This window comes from Heteronotia binoei, chromosome 21 (assembly GCF_032191835.1).
Source record: "Heteronotia binoei isolate CCM8104 ecotype False Entrance Well chromosome 21, APGP_CSIRO_Hbin_v1, whole genome shotgun sequence".
NCBI classification, from domain to species: Eukaryota; Metazoa; Chordata; class Lepidosauria; order Squamata; family Gekkonidae; genus Heteronotia; species Heteronotia binoei.
In genome coordinates, this window is record NC_083243.1 from 14127920 (window position 1) to 14151408 (window position 23489).

The 23489-nt window shown below is 51.0% G+C and overlaps 1 protein-coding gene across 1 annotated transcript in view; it reads right to left on the reverse strand.

The window, feature by feature from the left end:
- KTN1 (kinectin 1) overlaps positions 1 to 23489 on the reverse strand; it is a 194224-nt gene that overhangs the window by 116667 nt on the left and 54068 nt on the right. The window contains exons 2-4 of the mRNA XM_060263166.1: positions 19299 to 19858; positions 10356 to 10493; positions 4357 to 4533 (exon numbers count right to left, since the gene is read on the reverse strand). Coding sequence (XP_060119149.1) covers positions 4357 to 4533; positions 10356 to 10493; positions 19299 to 19821 — 838 coding nt within the window. The 5' untranslated portion in view covers positions 19822 to 19858. The remainder of the gene's footprint in view (positions 1 to 4356; positions 4534 to 10355; positions 10494 to 19298; positions 19859 to 23489) is intronic.

Genomic DNA, 23489 nt, shown 5'->3' on the forward strand with positions numbered 1-23489 from the left:
ACAGACACCCTGTGAGGTGGGTGGGGCTGAGAGGGCTCTCTCAGCAGCTGCCCTTTCAAGGGCAGAGTCTCAGAGCGGCCTACAATCTCCTAAGAACATAAGAACATAAGAGAAGCCATGTTAGATCAGGCCAATGGCCCATCCAGTCCAACATTCTGTGTCACACAGCGGCCAAATATATATATATGTATATATACACACACACACACACACACACACACACATATACATACACACACACACACACACACACACACACACTGTGGCTAATAGCCACTGATGGACCTCTGCTCCATATTTTTATCTAACCTCCTCTTGAAGGTGGCTATGCTTTTGGCCGCCGCCACCTCCTGTGGCAGTGAATTCCACATGTTAATCACCCTTTGGGTGAAGAAGTACTTCCTTTTATCCATTTTAACCTTTCTGCTCAGCAATTTCATGGAATGCCCACGAGTTCTTGTATTGTGAGAAAGGGAGAAAAGTATTTCTTTCTCTACTTTCTCCATCCCAAGCATTATCTTGTAAACCTCTATCATGTCACCCTGCAGGCGACGTTTCTCCAAGCTAAAGAGCCCCAAGTGTTTCAACCTTTCTTCATAGGGAAAGTGTTCCAGCCCTTTAATCATTCTAGTTGCCCTTTTCTGGACTTTCTCCAATGCTATAATATCCTTTTGAGGTGCGACGACCAGAACTGCACACAGTACTCCAAATGAGACCGCACCATTATGATACTGGCTGATTTGTTTTCAATTCCCTTCCTAATAATTCCCAGCATGGCATTGGCCTTTTTTATTGCAAACGCACACTGTCTTGACATTTTCAGTGAATTATCTACCACGACCCCAAGATCTTTATCATGGTCAGTCTCTGCCAGTTCACACCCCATCAATTTGTAGCTGGGATTCTTGGCCCCAATGTGCATTACTTTGCACTTGGCCACATTGAACCGCATCTGCCACGTTGACGCCCACTCACCCAGCCTCAACAGATCCCTTTGGAGTTCCTCACAATCCTCTCTGGTTCTCACCACCCTGAACAATTTTGTGTCATCCGCAAACTTGGCCACTTCACTGCTCACTCTCAACTCTAAATCATTTATGAACAAGTTAAAGAGCATGGGACCCAGTACCGAGCCCTGTGGCACCCCACTGCTTACCGTCCTCCACTGCGAAGACTGCCCATTTATACTCACTCTCTGCTTCCTATTACTCAGCCAGTTTTTGATCCACAAGAGGACCTGTCCTTTTACTCCATGACTCTCAAGCTTTCTAAGGAGCCTTTGATGAGGAACTTTATCAAAAGCTTTCTGGAAGTCAAGGTAAACAACATCTATCGGGTCTCCTTTGTCCACATGTTTGTTCACCCCCTCAAAGAAATGTAGCAGGTTAGTGAGGCATGATCTTCCCCTACAGAACCCATGCTGAGTCTTCCTCAATAACTCGTGTTCATCAATGTGCCTACTCATTCTGTCCTTGATAATGGTTTCTACCAACTTCCCCGGTATTGAAGTCAGACTGACTGGCCTGTAATTTCCTTTCCCTTCCTCCCCCACAACAGACACCCTGTGAGGTGGGTGGGGCTGGAGAGGGCTCTCACAGCAGCTGCCCTTTCAAGGACAACCTTTGCCAGGGCTATGGCTGACCCAAGGCCATTCCAGCAGGTGCAATTGGAGGAGAGGGGAATCAAACCCGGTTCTCCCAGATAAGAGTCCGCACACTTAACCACTACACCAAACTGGCTCTCCCTGTCCTTCTTAGGAGGGATTGCTTCAGCACCCCAAAATAACATATTGCAAATCCTGGAAATGTCGAATAGCCACCAGTTACCCACCAGAGCAATCACAAGCAGCAGACTGAACTCAAAGCAAAATATCCAAGAGAGGCAGGTAATCAACTCTGACCAGGGAGGCAAAGGGCCTTGGTTTACTACAGTTCATGTTCATGTCCTCAGAAGTTCCACTAAATACAGGAAAAACCTTCAGCTGACACCCCTGAAGGAGCTTACCTTCTGGTCAAGATAGGGGAGCGCTGCTAATTTAGGTGGGCAAATCCCAAGCTAAGGCAGGAAAAGAATTAGTGACGTTTGAAGAAGGTTACAGATTATGGAATCAGGGGGGGATGGGGTCGGGGTAAAGCACACAGTACTGTTTTCGGCAGGCATGATCTAACCAGGTCAAGATTGGTGGCCACGTTAGTCCATCTGTAGCAGCAGAAAAAGAGCAGGAATGCAATAGCAACTTAAAGGAAAAGAAAGGAAAGGTTCCCTGTGCAGGAGTCATTTCTGACTCTGCGGTGACGCTGCTTTTCACGGCAGACTTTTTACGGGGTGGTTTGCCATTGCCTTCCCCAGTCATCTATGCTTTCCCCTCAGCAAGCTGCGGAATCATTTTACCGACCCCAGAAGGATGAAAGGCTGAGTAAATCTGGAGCTGGTTACCTGAAAACCCAGCTTCCGCCGTGGATCGAACTCAGGCTGTTGTGTGTGAGTCTTTAAGTTGCTTAAAGACTCACACCCTGTGCCATGAATTGTGTGAGTCTTTAAGCAACTTAGACTCACAAAATAAGCTCCAGGAGGATTGGCTACATCAGCGGTGTGTGGCCTAATAGGCAAAGGAGGTCCTGCTAGAATTCCTTACAGGGCTCTCAGTACAGGGCCTACTGGAAGATCCAGGAGGATTGGCTGCATCAGGGGTGTGTGGCCTAATATGCAAAGGAGGTCCTGCTAGAATTCCTTACAGGGCTCTCAGTACAGGGCCTACTGGAAGCTCCAGGAGGATTGGCTACATCAGGGGTGTGTGGCCTAATATGTAAAGGAGGTCCTGCTAGAATTCCTTACAGGGCTCTCAGTAAAGGGCCTACTGGAAGCTCCAAGAGGATTGGCTACATCAGGGGTGTGTGGCCTAATATGCAAAGGAGGTCCTGCTAGAATTCCTGACAGGGCTCTCAGTACAGGGCCTACTGGAAGCTCCAGGAGGATTGGCTACATCAGGGGTGCGTGGCCTAAGATGCAAAGGAGGTCCTGCTAGAATTCCTTACAGGGCTTTTAGTACAGGGCCTACTGGAAGCTCCAGGAGGATTGGCTACATCAGGGGGTGTGGCCTAATATGCAAAGGCGGTCCTGCAAGAATTCCTGACTGGGCCCTCAGTACAGGGCCTACTGGAAGCTCCAGGAGGATTGGCTACATCAGGGGTGTGTGGCCTAATATGTAAAGGAGGTCCTGCTAGAATTCCTTACAGGGCTCTCAGTAAAGGGCCTACTGGAAGCTCCAGGAGGATTGGCTACATCAGGGGTGTGTGGCCTAATATGCAAAGGAGGTCCTGCTAGAATTCCTGACAGGGCTCTCAGTACAGGGCCTACTGGAAGCTCCAGGAGGATTGGCTACATCAGGGGTGCGTGGCCTAAGATGCAAAGGAGGTCCTGCTAGAATTCCTTACAGGGCTTTTAGTACAGGGCCTACTGGAAGCTCCAGGAGGATTGGCTACATCAGGGGGTGTGGCCTAATATGCAAAGGCGGTCCTGCTAGAATTCCTGACTGGGCCCTCAGTACAGGGCCTACAGGAAGCTCCAGGAGGATTGGCTACATCAGGGGGTGTGGCCTAATATGCAAAGGCGGTCCTGCTAGAATTCCTGACAGGGCTCTCAGTACAGGGCCTACTGGAAGCTCCAGGAGGATTGGCTACATCAGGGGGTGTGGCCTAATATGCAAAGGAGGTCCTGCTAGAATTCCTGACAGGGCTCTCAGTACAGGGCCTACTGGAAGCTCCAGGAGGATTGGCTACATCAGGGGTGCGTGGCCTAAGATGCAAAGGAGGTCCTGCTAGAATTCCTTACAGGGCTTTTAGTACAGGGCCTACTGGAAGCTCCAGGAGGATTGGCTACATCAGGGGGTGTGGCCTAATATGCAAAGGCGGTCCTGCTAGAATTCCTGACTGGGCCCTCAGTACAGGGCCTACTGGAAGCTCCAGGAGGATTGGCTACATCAGGGGGTGTGGCCTAATATGCAAAGGCGGTCCTGCTAGAATTCCTGACAGGGCTCTCAGTACAGGGCCTACCGGAAGCTCCAGGAGGATTGGCTACATCAGGGGGTGTGGCCTAATATGCAAAGGAGGTCCTGCTAGAATTCCTGACAGGGCTCTCAGTACAGGGCCTACTGGAAGCTCCAGGAGGATTGGCTACATCAGGAGGGTGTGGCCTAATATGCAAAGGAGCTCCTGGTATTAAAAAAGCCCCATCTACAACTAGAGAGGAAATAAACTTGACACGATCTCAGGCCCTCTGCAAGTGCACTGGGCATTTCTGGCTCTGCAGCTCAACCTGGTCGCCCTCAGGGCCGTCCCATTTCCTTTGGACCGGTACCTTTATCGGTTTCGTTCTTCAGCTTCTTAGCGTTGCTTTTCTGCAGCCCTTCGATCCCATCCGGTTTTGCCAAGCCAGCCAGCTCTCTCTTCCCCGTGGCTGAGTTCTGGTCAGCATTGTCCATCAAAGGGATGTAAGTAGTTGCGTGAATCAAGGGCTCATCCACCAATGGCATCACTGGAATTTCAGAAAACAAGAGTGATCAGGAGAGGTTAGGTACTGAAAAAAGAGTCAGCCGGTTTGAGTTTGGCGTGCACCTTTTCAAGATAAAATCAAGTTTTCAAGTTAAAATCGAGAGTTTCCGGCTCAACATTAGGAAGAACTTCCTGACTGTTAGAGCAATTCCTCAGTGGAACAGGCTTCCTCGGGAGGTGGTGGGCTCTCCTTCCTTGGAGGTTTTTAAACAGAGGCTAGATGGCCACCTGACAGCAATGAAGATCCTGTGAATTTAGGGGGAGGTGTTTGTGAGTTTAGAGCGGTTCCTCAGTGGAACAGGCCTCCTCAGGAGATGGTGGGCTCTCCTTCCTTGGAGGTTCTTAAACAGAGGCTAGAGGGCCATCTGACAGCAATGAAGATCCTGTGAAGTTAGGGGGTGGTAACTGTGAGTTTAGAGCAGTTCTTCAGTGGAACAGGCTTCCTCCTCGTGAGGTGGTGGGCTCTCCTTCCTTGGAGGTTCTTAAACAGAGGCTAGAGGGCCATCTGGCAGCAATGAAGATCCTGTGAACTTAGGGGGAGGTATCTGAGTTTAGAGCGGTTCCTCAGTGGAACAGCCTTCCTCGGGAGGTGGTGGGCTCTCCTTCCTTGGAGGTTTTGAAACAGAGGCTAGAGGGCCATCTGACAGAAATGAGGATCCTGTGAATTTAGGGGAAGGGGTTTTTGAGTTTCCTGCATTGTGCAGGGGGTTGGACTAGATGAACCTGGAGGTCCCTTCCAACTCTATGATTCTAGGATTCTAAGTTGGTTGGTTTGCCCGTCAAAGTGGCTGAATTCTCTTTTGCTGTTCCAGAGGAAGTGTCAAATAATACTTCAATAAACAGACAAGACTCCTGCACTGTGCTCCAGTCTAGTACAGCAGCTGAAGGCTAGGGGGCTCTATTTACCATTGGCAGTAACCAGGGCTTTTTTTTGTAGAAAAAGCCCAGCAGGAACTTATCTCCATATTAGGCCACACCCCGCAACATCACCATTTCTTTCGCACGGAGCATCTGACGAAGAGAGCTGTATTTCTCAAAAGTTTACACTATAATAAAATGTGTTAGTCTTAAAGGTGCTGCTGGACTCCACTATTTTGCAGCAACATACTAACACGGCCAGGGCGCTTTTTTTGTGGCAGGAACTCCTTTGCCTATCAGGCCACACACCCCTGATGTAGCCAATCCCCCAAGAGCTTACAGAGCTCTTCTTACAGGGCCTACTGTAAGCTCTTGGAGGATTGGCTACATCGTGTGTGTTTGGCCTGATATGCAAAGGAGTTCCTTCTACAAAAAAAAAGCCCTGAACACAGCTAACTCCTCTGAATCTCTTACTAAGCATCACTTGCCCCAGACAGAGAGTTCCATCAACACGCTGTGGCCAATACCTGTCTACCTTAGGGACCCGTCTCTCCCCATATATTATTCCCCAGAGGGTACTTAGATCTGGATCACAAAACCTGTTAGAAATCCCCGGGCCGAGGGAGGCGACATTGAAGGCTACCAGGGAACGAGCCTTCTCCATTGTGGCCACCCCCACTGGTGGAACCAGCTCCCAGATGATGTTAGAGCCTTGTGGGATCTAGCCCAATTCCGCAAGGCTTGCAAAACAACATTATTTCGAATGGCCTTCAACCAAAGTAATAATAATAATAATAATTTTTATTTGTATCCCGCCCTCCCCGCCGAAGCAGGCTCAGGGCGGCTCACAGACATGGAAGTACCATGATTACATTTAATACATTATACGGTAAAATACATTAAAATACATTGAATAAATAATTAATAAATAATTTGTTAAAACCATTACAGTTCAGGTGCTACAATGCGGACATATTGGATGTATATCAGATGGCTAGGTGTCATTTCAGGATTCAATCTTATAGGCCATTTGAAAAAGGCTAGTTTTACAGGCCCTGCGGAACTGATTATAGTCCCGCAGGGCTCGAACCTCCGCTGGTAATTGGTTCCACCAATGAGGGGCCATTACTGAGAAGGCCTGCTCCCGAGTTATTTTCAGTTTGACCTCCCTTGGTCCAGGGATTTTTAAAAGATTTTGGGAGCTAGATCTTAGTGCTCTCTGGGGAATATATATAGAGAGGCGGTCCCTAAGGTAGACAGGTCCTCGGTCATATAGGGCTTTAAAGGTAATAACCAGCACCTTGTAACGAACTCGGAACACAAGTATGCTATATAGTGTTGAACATCACAGTACGGAACTAGCACCGAAACTGTTGTTTTAAAATTGCAAATTCTTTAATTTTAACTGATTATTGTAATTGGTTTTTATTGTTTTATGGTTTTATTGTTCTATTGTTGATATCCAATGTTGTTAGCCGCCCTGAGCCTGCCTTGGCGGGGAGGGCGGGATATAAATGCGAAATAAAAAAAAATAAAAAAAATAAAAATAGCCGCTGATGGACCTCTGCTCCCTATGTTGATCCAATCCCCTCTTGAAGCTGCCTATGCTTGTAGCCGCCACCACCTCCTGCGGCAGTGAATTCCCTGTGTGAATCACGCCAGCAGGTGGTGCTAGAACCACCCCAAACGGTTCGCCACGTTTCTCGCCCCCAAGCAAGACAGGCCTATAGTGGCTACATGCAGCCCTTAGTTATGTTTCCCCTTGCCTTTCAAGCTGCAGAGTGGCCGCAGTTAGGGGAGACGGGGAGTTCCAGCATGTCTGGATGCTTCCTGCACCAACAAAGATCCCCATACATATGCAACTTAAAAACAGTAAGGTAGAAGAACTTCTCCGCTCCACTTTGTTTAGGGTTGCTAAGTTCAATTCAAGAAATATCTGGGGACCCTGGGGGTGGAGCCAGGAGACACTGGGGGTGGAGCCAGGAGACATTGGGGGTGGAGCCAGGAGACATTGGGGGTGGAGCCAGGAGACACTGGGGGTGGAGCCAGGAGACACTGGGGGTGGAGCCAGGAGACACTGGGGGTGGAGCCAGGAGACATTGGGGGTGGAGCCAGGAGCAAGGTTGTGACAAGCATAATTGAACTCCAAAGGGAGTTCTGGCCATCACATTTAAAGCGACTGCACACTTTTAAAATGCCTTCCTTCCATTGGAAAAAATGAAGGATAGGGGCTCAGAGAATCTGGCCCCCTGGTCCAATCTTTTTGGCGGGGGAGGGCGGGATATAAAAATAAATTTATTATTATTATTATTATTATCTTTTTGAAACTTGGAGGGTGTTTTGAGGAGAGGCACTGGACGCTATGCTGTAAATTTGGTGGCTGTGTCTCAAAAGACAGAGGCCCCCCAGAGCCCCAGGTATCAGCAGCTCAATTCTCCATTATACCCTATGGCAGGGGTGCCCAAACTGTGGCTCTTTCACACATATTGTGAGGCTCTTGGAGCCCCCACCACCCTGCTGGCTGGCTTGCCTCTTTAAATCACTTCTCCAAGGCAAGTCAGCCACAAAAAGGTATTCAAAATTAAAGTTGCTTTCTTTCCACCTCTCCCTCCCTCCCCATCTATTTTCCTTCCTTCCTTCCTTCCTTCCTTCCTTCCTTCCTTCCTTCCTTCCTTCCTTCCTTCCTGCTCTCAAACATGATGTTCATGTCTTGTGACTCTCAAACGTCTGACGTTCATGTCTTGTGGCTCTTGAACATATCAAATCTATTCAATGTGGCTCTTACTTTAAGCACGTTTGGCCACCCCTGCCCTATGGGAATCGGTCTCCATAAGGAGTAACGGAGTGCCCAGCAGACATTTCCCTCCCTCCCCCTTCTGATGACCCTGAAGCGGGGGAGGGCCTCCAAACCAGGGGATCCCCTGCCCCCACCTGGGGTTTGCAGACCCTAACTTTGTTGGTTTTGTAGAAGAGGCCCTGAAAAAAGACGGCCGTCCCATCTAGATGCCGCCCAAGTGTCAGAGAACTAGTCAATGGATCTTTGCAGAACCACAGCTCAGTAAACAACTCAACGATGACTAGTTCAGGAATGAAAGCAGGAAGCGGCCTTACACTGAATCAGACAGTCCATCAAGTTCAGTATCGAGAGCCAGTTTGGTGTCGTGGTGAAGTGTGCGGACTCTTATCTGGGAGAACTGGGTTTGATTCCCCACTCCTCCACTTGCAGCTGCTGGAATGGTCTTGGGTCAGCCATAGCTCTGGCAGAGGTTGTCCTTGAAAGAGCAGCTGCTGGGAGAGCTCTCTCAGCCCCACCTACCCCACAAGGTGTCTGTTGTGGGGAGGAAGGTGAAGGAGATTGTGAGACTCTGAGATTCAGAGTGGAGGACGGGATATAAATCCAATATCTTATTGAACATATGAACATATGAAGCTGCCTTATACTGAATCAGACCCTCGGTCCATCAAAGTCAATATTGTCTTCTCAGACCGGCAGCGGCTCTCCAGGGTCTCAAGCTGAGGATTTTCACGCCTACTTGCCTGGACCCTTTTTGGAGATGCCAGGGATTGAGCCTGGGACCTTCTGCTTACCAATCAGATGCTCTGCCACTGAGCCACCATCCCTCCCCTGCTCTCCAGGGTCTCAAGCTGAGGATTTTCACGCCTACTTGCCTGGACCCTTTTTGGAGATGCCAGGGATTAAACCTGGGACCTTCTGCTTCCCAAACAGATGCTCTACCACTGAGCCACCGTCCCTCCCTATTCTTCTTCTTGTCTACTCAGACTGGCAGTGGCTCTCTAGAGCCTCAGGGAGAGGTCTTTCACATCGCCTACTACTTGATCCTTTCCACTGGAGATGCCGGGAACTGAACCTACGACCTTCTGCATGCCAAGAAGATGCTCTACCACTGAGCCACGGCCCCTCTCAAGAGAAACACCCACTTTTCTCTCTCACATACCAATCCTGCCTCAGTCTCCCCTGATCACGCTCAAAGACACAGCAAGCATTTTGACAAGACTGTACTGGAACTATCTGGGGGTTTCTGTCAGTAGCTGCCGGAAGAGCATGTTAACTTCACCACCTGACAGTATTCCAACCCGTCCAGGCTGGGAAGTGCTTACAGCAGTGGCTGATCCCAAACTATACGCTCTGATCAAAGCTGTTCTTTAGCTTCAATTGCCTTTTGTCCTGAGTGGCTTCTCTATGACTGAACGCCGTTTTTATATAAATTGGAGGATACTCTCTACTACTTTCAAACACTTTGCTTCCGGAACTGGAACCCTCTTTGAAGGAAAAATTTTAAGCGGGACCTCCTCCCACAAAAAAAAATGAAACACTATAACAGGGGTGTCAAACATGCAATTCAGGGGCTGAATCAGGCCCCCGGAGGGCTCCTATCAGGCCCCCGAAGCTGTCATCTGCTTCCTTCTCCCTGTATCTTGCTTCCTTCTGCATCACAGCTTGCTTTGCAAGGCTTGCTCAATCGCACAGGAGCTACAGAGCAAAGCCTCTATTTTCTCAATTTGCTGAGGCTCCTCTCTTGGAGAGGAAGGGGGGAGGAACAGCTTGCTTTGCCAGGCTCTCTCAATTGCACAGCAGAGCTACCGAGCCAAGCATCTTTTCCTTCTATTGGCTGTAGCTCCTCCACCCACCCCCCATCCTCTGGGGAAGGGAGGAAAGAGCCAGAGCTTCCTTTGCCCAGTTCTCTGGATCCCATGAGAGAAATACAAAGAAAGCACCTTTAAGACCAGTGAGTGTTAACGTGTTAAGCATGTTTTTAAAAATATATATTTGTGTTTGTCTGTGTTCTTCACAAAATTTTTATCTCTGCTACCTAATCTTAAATAGGTACATATACAGCCCAACCCGACATGGCCCGTCCCAACAAGGTCTCATTTATGTCACATTCGGCCCTCCTAACAAATGAGTTTGACACCCTTGCACCATACCATTTTCTGTCTTTTGTTTCTTGGTCGAAACTTTCTTCTTCCCTGATGTGCTTTCTGGTTTGATCTCATGATGTATCAAGAGAGAGTCTTGCTTTTTGGATGGGGACTGTAATGAATCACTCTTCGCATCCTGGTCATCTGCAAGGAAAGAAAAGTTGCATTGGGAAAAGTCCAGAAATAGAATTGGAAACAGTGCAAAAAAGGGCAACTAGAAGGATTAAAGGGTTGGAACACTTTCCCTATGAAGAAAGGTTAAAATGCTTGGGGCTCTTTAGCTTGGAGAAACGTCGACTGAGGGGTGACGTGATCGAGGTTGACAATATTATGCATGGGATGGAGAAAGCAGAGAAAGAAGTCCTCTTCTCCCTTTCTTATAATACAAAAACTTGTGAGCACTCCATAAAATTGCTGAGAGTTGATTTAGAACGGATAAAAGGAAGTCCTTCTTCACCCAAAGGGTGATTAACGCATGGAATTCACTGCCACAGGAGGTGGTGGCGGCTACAAGCATAGCCAGCTTCAAGAGGGGATTGGATAAACATACGGAGCAGAGGTCCATCAGTGTCTATTAGCCACAGCATATTGTTGGAACTCTCTTTCTGGGGCAAGTGATGCTCTATATTCTTGGTGCTTGGGGCAACAGTGTGAGGACTACTAGTGTCCTGGCCCCACTGATGGACCTCCTGATGGTGCTTAGGTTTTTTGGCCACTGTGACACAGAGTGTTGGACTGGATGGGCCATTGGCCTGATCCAGCATGGCTTCTCTGATGTTCTTATGTGCATCAGCTTGTCTAGTTACCTAGAATCGCAGTCTCTTTCCTACATGCAGAAAATTAAAAAGAAATCAAACAAGAAGTCACACTGTTTCGCTTTAAAAAAAGGGGGGGGGAACATGATAGAGGTTTGTATAATTTTGCATGTGCTGGAGAGAAATTCTTCTCCCTCTTCCAAAATACTAGAACTTGAGGGCATCTATGAAACTCAGGGGAAACAAATTCATGATAGACGGAAGCGATATACAGCAAGGGATAAAAATGTGGAACTTGCTGCCAGAGGATGTAGTGACAGCCACAGGCATAGAACGCTTTAAAAGGGGATTAGATAGAATCATAGAGTTGGAAGGGACTTCCAGGGTCATCTAGTCCAACCTCCTGCACAATGCAGGAAACTCACAAACACCTCCCTCTAAATTCACAGGATCTTCATTGCTGTCAGAGGGCCCTTTAGCCTCTGTTTAAAAACCTCCAAGGAAGGAGAGCCCACCACCTCCCGAGGAAGCCTGTTCCACTGAGGAACCGCTCAAACTCACAAATACCTCCCCCTATATTCACAGGATCTTCATTGCTGTCAGATGGCCATCTAGCCTCTGTTTAAAAACCTCCAAGGAAGGAGAGCCCACCACCTCCCAAGGAAGCCTGTTCCACTGAGGAATTGCTCTAATGGTCAGGACGTTCTTCCTAATGTTGAGCCGGAAACTCTTTTGATTTAATTTCAACCCATTGGTTCTGGTCCTACCTTCTGGAGCCACAGAAAACAATTCCACACCATCTCCAGCATCTATATGACAGCCCTTCAAGTACTTGAAGATGGTGATAAACAGGTTTCCTACCTGTAACTGATGATCTTCGAGTGGTCATCTGTGCAGTCACACTTGTGGGAGTAGGCGCCAGCGCCGACCTCGATCGGTAAACTTCAAAGCTGTGGATTTCCGCGCCCCCGACCCAGTGCGCATGCCCAGAAGCCCCACCGCGCATGCTCACTGGGACGGGCGCGGACATCCCGCCAGTTCCTTCTGACCGCCGCGTTAGCCCCATGGAGGGACCGGCTGCAGCGGGGAAGGCGGGCGGGTAGTGTGACTGCACAGATGACCACTCGAAGATCATCAGTTACAGGTAGGAAACCTGTTTATCTTCTTCGTGGTCTCTGTGCATCACACTTGTGGGAGATTAGCAAGCTCAGGCCTACCTGGTGGAGGGTACGCCGGTCCATCACAAGGAAACGGACTGCAACACTGCGCGGCCCACCGAGGAGGCTTGTCTGCGCCGCAGGTCCAGGGCATAGTGCGTCATGAAGGTGTGTGCCGAGGACCATGTGGCTGCCCCACAGATGTCCTGTAGGGGAACTCCCTTCATAAACGCCTCCGACGTCGCAACAGCCCTTGTCGAATGGGCACGGAGCGGTCCCGGCAGCGGTTGCTTCTGAAGAAGATAGCACAAGCGAATAGCTCCCGTGATCCACTTGGACAATCGCTGTGACGAAATACGCTGCCCCAAGGAGGACGCAGCGTAGGACACAAACAATCTGGCGTCCTTCCTGGAGGGTGCGGTGCGATGCAGGTAGAAAGAGAGCGCCCTCTTGACGTCTAGAGCATGCAGCAACCGCTCAGAGTCATTAGCCGGAGAGGGAAAATAGACAGGTAAATGGATCTCAGAATTGAGGTGAAACGGCGACACCACCTTAGGCAGGAAAGTGATGTCTGGGCGCAGGGTGACCCCCTCAGCCGAAAACACCAAGTAGGGAGAGTCGCACCTGAGTGCGGCCAATTCCCCGACCCGCCTTGCCGAGGTGATTGCCACAAGGAAGGCCGTCTTCCATGCCAGGAGGTGGGAAGGACACTTAGCCATCGGCTCGAATGGTTTGGCCGTCAACGCCTTGAGAACTAGGGGGAGGTCCCATGCTGGCGTAGGGGCCCTCACTGCCGGGTACAGCCTCGCCATGCCCTTGAGAAAACGCTTAGTGTCTGGATGTGTAAAGGGCGAGTGGCCATCAATCGGAAGATGTTCTGCAGAGATGGCAGCCAAGTAGACCCGTACCGAGGAGGGCGCCAGGCCCCCGTCTAACAGCGTAACTAAGAAGTCCAGAATTAACGATAAGTCCGCTCTTTCCGGCACCACAGAACGATCTGTAGCAAACTTGGCAAATCTGGCCCATTTGGCCGCGTATGACCTTCTGGTAGATGACTTTCTGCAATTCAGGATGACAAACTGGGTTCTGTCTGAAAATCTGGATCCAGACGCCAAGCCGTGAGTCGCAGGTTCGGGATGTCGTGGTGCAGGACTTGTCCTTGGTGAGAGAGCAGGAGGTTCCCCACCTGAGGGAATCGGTGGTAAGTTCCTCCCGACAAGCGGAGGACCAGTGGGAACCAGGGCTGTCGAGGCCACCATGGCGTCACCAAGATTCCCCGTGGACGTTCCCTCAGGAGCTTCTGCACCACCTTGGTGAGTAGCGGTATGGGGGGGAACAGGTATACTGAGTGGTACCTCCACGGCACCAGGAGTCCGTCCCCCAACGCTAGGGGGTCTACTCCTCCCCTGCAGCAGAACAGGTCGCATTTTGTGTTTTGCCTTGTAGCGAAAACGTCCAATTCCGGGGCTCCCCAACGGCGGAAAACCGGTTGCAGAAACTCCCAGTTGAGCTCCCACTCGTGCAGGAGAGCTCCGCCCCGACTCAGGAAGTCCGCTTGTACGTTCCGGTCCCCGGGGAGATGAGCTGCTCGGAGGAACACCCCTTGAGAGATGCACAACTCCCAGACCAGGAGGGCCAACTTGCAGAGTCTCTGAGACACCGTGCCCCCCTGACGATTGATGTACGCCACTGCTGTGGTGTTGTCGGTCATCACCGCCACCGACCTGCCCCCCAGAAGCGGTTGGAAGGAGCGAAGGGCATGAAAGATGGCCAGCAACTCGAGAAAGTTTATATGCTGGCTGGAGTGGTGGCTCGGCCAACGGTCCCCCACGCACATGCCTCCCATGTGGGCCCCCCAACCCCATAGGGAAGCGTCCGTGGTGAGCGTGAGGGTCGGTTCCGGCCTGTGAAAGGGAGCCCCTTCCATCAGGCGACTTTTCAGCCCCCACCAGGAGAGGGATGACAGGATTTCCGCAGGAACCGTCAGCAACTTGGAGGGGTGCTCCACATTGCACTTGAAACTCCGCAGGAACCAGAGTTGCAGCGGCCTCATCCGGAGCTTCGCGAACGATAGGACAGACGTTGTCGCTGCCATCAGTCCCAGAAGTCGTTGCAACGTCCGTGCAGGGGCGGTCGGATTCAGTTGGAGAGAAAACACCAGTTGCACTATAGCGTCCGCTCTGTCTGGAGGGAGAAACGCTTTGCAGGCTCGAGTATCCAGGATCGCCCCAATGAATTGTACCTTCTGAGAAGGCGTCAGACGAGACTTTTTTAAATTTATTTGGAGTCCCAATTCGTCCACCAAGGCCAAGGTGATTGTTATGTGCCGCAGCAAGAGCTCCCTCGACTCCGCGACCAGGAGCCAATCGTCGATGTACGGGAAGAGTGTCACACCCCGTAACCTCAGGTGGGCAGCAATGACCACCATGGTCTTGGTGAATACCCTTGGGGCTGTACAAAGGCCGAATGGTAGGGCTCGATACTGGAAGTGTTCGTCTCCGACCGTGAAGCGCAGATACTTCCGATGGCGGGGGTGGATGGAGATGTGGAAGTATGCGTCTTTCAGATCGAGGATCGCCATCCAGTCTCCTCTGCTCAGAAGAGGAAGGATGTACTGCAGCGAAGTCATCCTGAACTTGTCGCACCTCACGAATACATTCAGTGCTCTCAGGTCCATAATCGGCCGAAGGCCTCCATCCCGTTTGGGGACTGCAAAATAGCGGGAGTAGAAGCCCTGACCTTCCTGGTCCGCAGGAACCTTCTGGATGGCGTGTTTCTGAAGGAGTGACTGGACCTCCTCGCAGAGGGTTGGAGATGGTGCTGTGGAGACGAATCTCGGGGTACACGGGGGGTGGGAGAACTCTATACAGTAGCCCATCCTGATTATATACAAAACCCACCGGTCCGAGGTGATACGGGACCAAGCAGGGAAGAATTTGGCAAGGCGGATGGAGTCCAAGTCCGATGGGCCAAGCGTCCCAGGGGGGAAGTCAAAGGCCCTGCTTGCCCTGCTTCGCACCCTTCTGGCGAGCCGTCTGGGCGGAAGATGGGGAGTACTTGGGCTTTGACTGGTAGGAGGGTCGAGTGAAGGGAGCCGATTTCGAGCGCCACTGCCTCTCAGGCGACTTGGAGTACGGCTTCTTCTGCCAGGTTTTGGGCCACTGACGCTTAGATGGAGGGCGCGGCCCGGACACCCCTAGGTTCCTGGATGTCTTGATACTTTTATCCAGCTCCTGGAGGACCGAGTCCGTCGTCGAGCTGAACAAACCCGCCCCGTCAAAGGGGAGATCCTCGACATACGCTTGTGTGTCGGGTTGAAGCGCTGTGGATCTCAGCCATGCGTGCCTGCGCAGGGAGATAGCCGATGTAAGGGCCTTCGCACAAGTGTCCCCTGAATGCCTGGCAGAATTTAGCTGCTGTTTTGCCAGGGTCATACCCTCTTTCTGCAACCGCCTTAGAGCATTGCGGCTCTGTTCGGGGAGGGAACCCAAGATGGTGGAGACTTGGTCCCAGAGGGCGTATTGGTAGCGGCCATAACAGGCTGCGTAGTTGGCGATCTTAACGCCTAGGGAACCGGCTGAATAGAGTCTTCTCCCCATGGCGTCTAGTTTCCTGCCCTCTTTATCTGGTGGGGTGGAGTGTGTCTTTTTTGCCTTGGAAGACGACGACACGACCACCGAATTGGGCTTAGGGTGCACGTAGAGAAATTCTGCTGATGCTTCCTGTATCCTATACATGTGATCCAGCCTGCGAGAGGAGACAGGCGTGGAGGCAGGCTTGTCCCAGGAGGCCTTGGCTGTCTGTAGCATGACGGTTGTAAGCGGTAAAGCAATAGCTGTGGAGGTATCCTGTTGCACTATGTCAAAAACCGTGTCCGTCACCGTGGGCTGAGGCTGCACAGTGGTGAGAGAGAGGGTTTGAGCCATTCTCTTGATGAGATCACCGTAGGATTTGAGGTCCTCGGAAGGTGAGATTGGCTGCTCCTCGGACGTCTTTACAGGAGGTGAGGGTTCACCGCTGGAGGTCTCTCTTTCGGGCGATGAGTCATCCAGAGACCTGGAAGAAGCATCAGGGGAATCATAGAGTTCGGATCGGTGCCGGGTAGGAGGCTCTGGAGCGACCGGGGTAGATTCCTTCATCGATGGGGAGCGCTGCTTGGGGTCCTTCTGGACCGGTGGGTCCCGCTCGGGAGGCTTCGAGACCGACGCCGACGGTGCATTTCGCTGCGTCCTGTGGGACGTCCGGGATCGGTAGGAGGTCTCAGAGGCTTGATCCCAGTCCTTCTGGCGTTGCTGAAGCCATGGGAAGGGAGGCTGCACCGGGTACGCCCCGTACAGGTATTGCCACTGCCTCTGGTCCCAGGGGATCTGGGCTGCCTGATATCGTGGCGAGCGGTCCTCCTCTCGGCAGCGAGGGGAGTGGCTGCTGGAAGATCGGTCCCGACGGTGTGGGCTTCGGGACTGAGAAGTCGATTTTTCGATAGGGCTACTTCCGGTACCGACGCGTTGGGCCGACTCAATCTCCGAATCGGAATCGGAGATGACGAGTTGAGTCGACATCGATGCCAGCTGCGAAGTCGATTGTCGGACGGGCGAGGCGAAGAGTTTCAGTGGCGGGACGATTGGTGCTGTCGGATCGGCCGGGGATGCCGGTGCGGAGTGAGTCGTCGCTGCACGCTTTGACTTCTCCGACTTCTTGTGTTTCTTTTTCTCGACGGGCATCCCTTTGTCCTCCTTGGGCCTTTTGATCGGCACCGAGGACTCCGAGGCGGCTACCGAGCCCGAACGCTTTCGGGGTCGGTCGGTATCGATGGGCCGCCCGGTATCGACCGGAGTCGATGTAGACTGGTCCGCCTGACCAGCCGCGGACTCGGCCTGCTCGGTTCGGGGAGACAGTGCTCGCTCCATCAGGGCCGCCGCAAGTCTAGCCGCTCTATTCCTCCGCGTCTGTTTGGAAAACTTGGCACAGTGCGAGCAGGAATCGGGCCTGTGTCGTTCCCCCAGGCACAGTAAGCACAAAGAGTGTCCGTCAGGTGGGGCAATTTTGTTCCCACACTTGGAGCAGCGGCGGAAAAATCCCCACTTTCTTTCCATGCGAGGAAGGAAAGGCGGGAAGAACGTAGAAGGGGAGAGGGGGCCCCTACCCCGAAGGGCGGGAAAACAAAAAAAAGGGAAAAACCCCGCTCTCCCAAACAAGACGAAAACTAAGCTATCTACACTATCTAAAACTAAACTAACTAACTATATACAACTAAGCTAGCAAATCCGAATGGATAGAGAAAAAGTTCACCGACCGTGGCAGATAGATCAACCGATCAGCGCGGCGGTCAGAAGAGAACTGGCGGGATGTCCGCGCCCGTCCCAGTGAGCATGCGCGGTGGGGCTTCTGGGCATGCGCACTGGGTCGGGGGCACGGAAATCCACAGCTTTGAAGTTTACCGATCGAGGTCGGCGCTGGCGCCTACTCCCACAAGTGTGATGCACAGAGACCACGAAGAAGATCATATCACCTTTCAGCCGCCTGCTTTCTAGGCTAAACATGCCCAGCTCCTTCAACCTTTCTTCATAGGACTTGGTCTCCAGACCCCTCACCATCTTCATCGCCCTCCTCTGGACCCGTTCCAGCTTGTCTCTATCCTTCTTAAAATATGGTGCCCAAAACTGAACACAATACTCCAGGTGAGCTCTTACCAGAGCAGAGTAAAGCGATACCGTCACTTCACGTGATCTGGACACTATACTTCTGTTGATACAGCCCAAAATTGCATTTGCCTTTTTAGCCACCGCATCACACTGTTGACTCATGTTCAGCGTATGATCCACTAAGACCACTAGATCCTTTTCGCACATACTACTGCTAAGACAAGTCTCCCCCATCCTATAACCATGCATTGTATTTTTCCTACCTAAATGCAAAACTTTACATTTATCCCTATTAAAATTCATTTTATTGGAGGATACATTCATGGAGGATATGTCTATCAATGCCTACTAGTCATTGTGGCTGAGAAGAACCTCCACTTTCAGAAGTACTAAGCCAAACCAAAAGCATGAAAGGAGAGTCCCAGCCTAGCTCTCCTGGGACTCTCCTGATTCCCCTTCCCACCAGGGCCAGATCGCCCACTAAGCCAGGGGTGGCCAACAGTAGCTCTCCAGATGTTTTTTTGCCTACAACTCCCATCAGCCCCAGCCAGCATGGCCAATGGCTGGGGCTGATGGGAGCTGTAGGCAAAAAAAACATCCGGAGAGCTACCGTTGGCCACCCCTGCACTAAGCAAACAAGGTGGTTGCCTAAGGTGCTGAGAGGGGGGAAGCCGAATTGGACTCCCCCTCTCCTGGTGCCCAAGACAACTGCCTTGTTTGCCTCTCCCCCCTCCCACTGCCGCTGCTGTCACCACACAACAACAAGGCTGGGCCCTACCGGCTTCAAGGCAGCCGCACGGTTTTGGAAGCCAGCACTGGAGGACGCTTTGCTCCTCATTGGTTCCGGAAAGGAGGGAGGAGAACCCTCCTCCCACGCTGGCTTCAAAAAAGGCACGGCTGCCTCGAAGCCGATAGGGCCCAGCCTCGTCACAGCAAGCTTCCGGGGGGGTGGGGTGGCGTGTGGCAGAGCACGGCAGGGTGCTGAGTAGGGAGCCTGCCTGGGGCACCGTGCGTCCCTGGGCCGGCACTGCTCTCCACAGTCAAAAATCCAGGAGCGATCCGCTGCTCAAAATCACATAAGAAGTGGAGAAAGGGTGGTGCAGGCTTCTCCAGGGGTTACTGAGGGCTGCTGGGGGCGTGGCAAAGCCCCTGGTGGCTGGCTGGCTGCCCGCTCTCCTAATCCAGGGATTGTTATGCAGCTGCACCTACTATTCAATAGACAAGGTAGGTGGGGGGGAGGAGGGGGAACCCTCAGGAGCTGTGCTCCTGTGAGTTCCTGCTGAATCTGAGGCCTCTAAGCAATTTGTATAACATGCCAAAAACACCGACGCAGTACATCCCCCAACTCTAAGTGTCTCCCTCCCCCCCAAAACTCAGATTGCTACAGGCCAATACCTATTCCGTTCTTCTGCTTCTTCTGCCCAGACTTCTTCTTCGACCCAGCGGTGTCCGAAGGCGGGGTGGGCTGCTTAGTAACGGGGACCGGCTCTGCTTTCTTCCCCGCAGGTTTGGATCCCTCCACTTCCCTCGAGGCGTGTTCCTCCGGACTGCCTTTGTGCTTCTTCTCCTTCTTCTTGCGCTCCCGAAGGCCGCTGGGGGCCTCCGTCGCCCCCACGGGGGGAGGCACGAGATGCTCTTCATCCGCCCCCAGAGCGTCCGAGAGCTTGAAGTCCCGGGAGGCGCTCTCCGAGTCGGATTCGTGAAGGCTCCCGTTCTGGGCCTCCTTCTTCTTGCTCTTCTTCTTCTCAGCTTTCTTCTTGTCGGTCTTGGTGGGCGGGAACCTCTGCTCCCTCTTCTGTTTCGCCACGGCTTCGTCGTACAGCGTCTCCTTCATGAAGAGCCAGAAGAAGAGGAAGATGACGGCGATCACCACGGAGGGGACAAGGACGATGAAATAGGTAGACTCGTAGAATTCCATTGTGCTTTTCTTTTAACTACCGCCGATGAGGATAAACCTAGGACGGGGCGGAAAGAGAGGGAAATAATAAGAGACAATTCAAGACAGAAGAAGATGATATTGGATTTATATCCCAACCTATACTCAGAGCCTCAGGGCCGTCACAATCTCCTTTACCTCCCCCCCCCCCCAACAGACACCCTGTGAGGTAGGTGGGGCTAAAAGAGCTCTTACAAGCAGCTGCCCTTTCAAGGACATCTCCTACGAAAACTATCCCAAGGCCATCCCAGCAGCTGCAAGTGGAGGAGTGGGGAATAAGAGTCCGCACACTTAACCACTACACCAAACTGGCTCTCTCTGGATCAGCAGGATTTGCATGTTCTAAATTTAGTGATGGAGAGTGCTATCAGAGCAGTTTACAATCTCCTTTATCTTCTTCCTCCACAACAGACACCCTGTGAGGTGGGTGAGGCTGAGAGAGCTCTCTCAAAAGCTGCCCTTTCAAGGACAACTCCTACGAAAGCTATGGCTGACCCAAGCCCATTCCAGCAGGTGCAAGTGGAGGAGTGGGGAATCAAACCCAGCTCTCCCAGAAAAGAGTCCACTACACCAAACTGGCTCTCAATGTCCTATAATATGTATGAGCTCCATAGCTCTTTACAATCAGCGACTCAACATTTTTTGATGATACCTGGCCCTCAATGAGGGCCAGGGCCTTTTTGGCTCTGGCCCCCATCTGGTAGAATGAGCTCCCCCTGGACATCTGGGCCCTGTGGGATCTGCTTAAATTCTGCAGGCCTGTAAAACAGAGCTCTTTCGCCAGGCTTTCAGCTGAGGCAAGCCAAGCAAATGCTCTACCACTGAGCCACAGCCTCTCCCCAGACCAATGGTCTGAGGCGATTTCATATTTCCCAGAATCCTCTTCAGCAAGCAAGATTTCTATAGGGAGCAAACACATTCCTTCAAGCTAGAAAATCTGAAAGTCAATAATGAAAAGAGGCAGAAGCGTTCCTTCACACAACAGCGAGAAAACCAAAGGCCATCCGATCTGTCTTCCAGCCACAAAGGAAGGCTCTCTTGCTCACTGAAACCTCCCTAAAATTAGGTCACATCATCCGGATTACCACACAGCAGAATGTGAGTCAGCAAGGGAGACAGGACCTCTTTGCTCAGCAGGGAAAAATTAATGAGGCCTACAGAGCGGTGACATTTTAAGACCATGGCTTCCCGCCACCTCACCGAAAGCAATAAATTAAGTCTCTCAGTCAACATTTCGAATTACAGGTTTTGAAAATAACAACAAATGGCAATAGAAAAAAAAAATCAAGGATCTAATCCATAATAATGACAACCAGGATCTAATCCATAATAATGACAACCATAATAATGACAACCATTTTGGGCAGGAGCACAGAGGAGAAGAGCTCCGGAACCTCTAAATTTTATTGTGCTCTTTCTTTTCCATAAAAAAAGTCAAGGTAGTCCCCTGTGCAAGCAACAGTCGCTTTCAACTCTGGGGTGATGTTGCTTTCACAACGTTTTCACGGCAGACTTTTTTACGGGGTGGTTTGCCATTGCCTTCCCTGGTCATCTACACTTTCCCCCCACCCAGCAAGCTGGGTGCTCCTTTTACCGACCTCGGAAGGATGGAAGGCTGAGTCAACCTGAACCGGCTACCTGAACCAGCTTCCGCTGGGATCGAACTCAGGTCGTGAGCAGAGCTTGCACTGCAATACGGCAGCTTACCACTCTGCGCCAAGATGGACTAAATTATATAAGCTCTGCACTGACCATAAAATGCTGCTTAAATTACAATTGTCATAATAATAATAATAAATAATAATAATAAATTTTATTTCTATCCCGCCCTCCCCGCCTCGGCAGGCTCAGGGCGGCTAACAACATTTTATGAAAACATACAATAATGGATAAAAACCTTTAAATTTAACAATATAAATTTAACAATATAAAACATTAACAATAAACTTAATAACATTAAAACCAGTCTAATAAATACAGTTATTCGGCGGTATAGATCTTCCAACCGCATTGGCGGATCTTAGTAACCGATCTTCCTAGCAGTCCACGTCAGCCATAGCTCTGGCAGAAGTTGTCCTTGAAAGGGCAGCTGCTGGGAGAGCCCTCTCCAGCCCCACCCACCTCACAGGGTGTTTGTTGTGGGGGAGGAAGGTAAAGGAGATTGTGAGCCGCTCTGAGACTCTTCGGAGTGGAGGGCGGGATATAAATCCAATATCATCTTCTTCTTCTTCTTCACGTGTGCAAGTTTAAAAAGGACAGTCTTGCAGGCCCTGCGGAACTGATCAAGGTTCCGCAGGGCCCGCACCTCCTCGGGTGCCTTTACCTTAAAGGGAGGTAAAGATTGACTCAGCCTATGCAAGCACCAGTCATTTCCAACTCTGGGGTGACATTGCTTTCACAACGTTTTCACGGCCAACGTTTTACGGGGTGGTTTGCCATTGCCTTCCCCAGTCATCTACACTTTCCCCCCAGCAAGCTGGGTCCACATTTGACCGACCTCGGAAGGATGGAAGGCTGAGTTAACCTTGAGCCGGCTACCTGAACCAGCTTCCACTGGGATTGAATTCAGGTCGTGAGCAGAGGGTTCCAACTGCAGCGTTTTACCACTCTGCCCCTCACCAAATACTTGTTTCTGGGCTCCACGGTTCAAACCCCCTGTGAGAATTTTGCGGAACTCTTTAGATTTGACAAACTTTCTAATATTTTTCCCTACAAAAAAATGGGAAAATAACCAAAACATATAAGGCAGACAGGTGGAAACCTTCCTCATGCCACTGTGGCCACATAGGAGAAAATAATTTAAAAAGGATGGTGGGAGGAAGGTTTTACGATGACAATTAAAATTTGAGAAGCATTTTAAGGTAGATGCCGAGCTGATACAATTTAGTACAACTTCCTGTTATGTCAAGGGTGTGTGGAATATGAAAATAAGCTATGCAAATAAGTTGTGCTAATGATCTCCGGCATCTCTTTGTCTACGAAATGACCCCTGATATTATTCTTCACCTCAGTCCCCAACATTCTGTGGTTGGCTGGCTCCGCCTCCTGTGGTCGCCATTTTGTAGCCTCATCCACCACCTTGGGTCAGAAATCCAAAGGTGCCCACAGATTCAAAATGGGGAGAGGAATCCTGGTCTGTGGCCTTGTACTGTGCTGAGGTCCCTTCGCTCAAACTCTGCCCTCCCCATGTTCCACTCCACATCCTGAGGAACTTTCCAACCCAGAGCTGGCGAGTCGACCTGAGGTACACCCAGGGGTGGAATTCTAGCAGGAGCTCCTTTGCATATTAGGCCATACCTCCCTGATGCAGCCAATCCTCCAAGAGCTTACGAGGCTCTTTTTTGTAAGCTCTTGGAGGATTGGCTGCATCAGGGGATGTGGTCTAATATGCAAAGGAGCTCCTGTAGAATTCCACTCCTGGGTACACCTCAGATTCATGGAGCTGCCTCAAATATTCCAACGGGAAACCTGGGTACAGATCTGGCGGCTCCACCTCCAACTGGATCCGGTAGGACCGGAAGTGGGCACCAAAGGATAAAAAGGCCAATGTGCCTTCCTTCCCCTCCAGGAAATGCTAAAGTGTTTGGGATTTCCCCACGTAGAAAAAAATGAAAGGTTGACTAAGGAGTGATCCGTTTAACACCTTACAA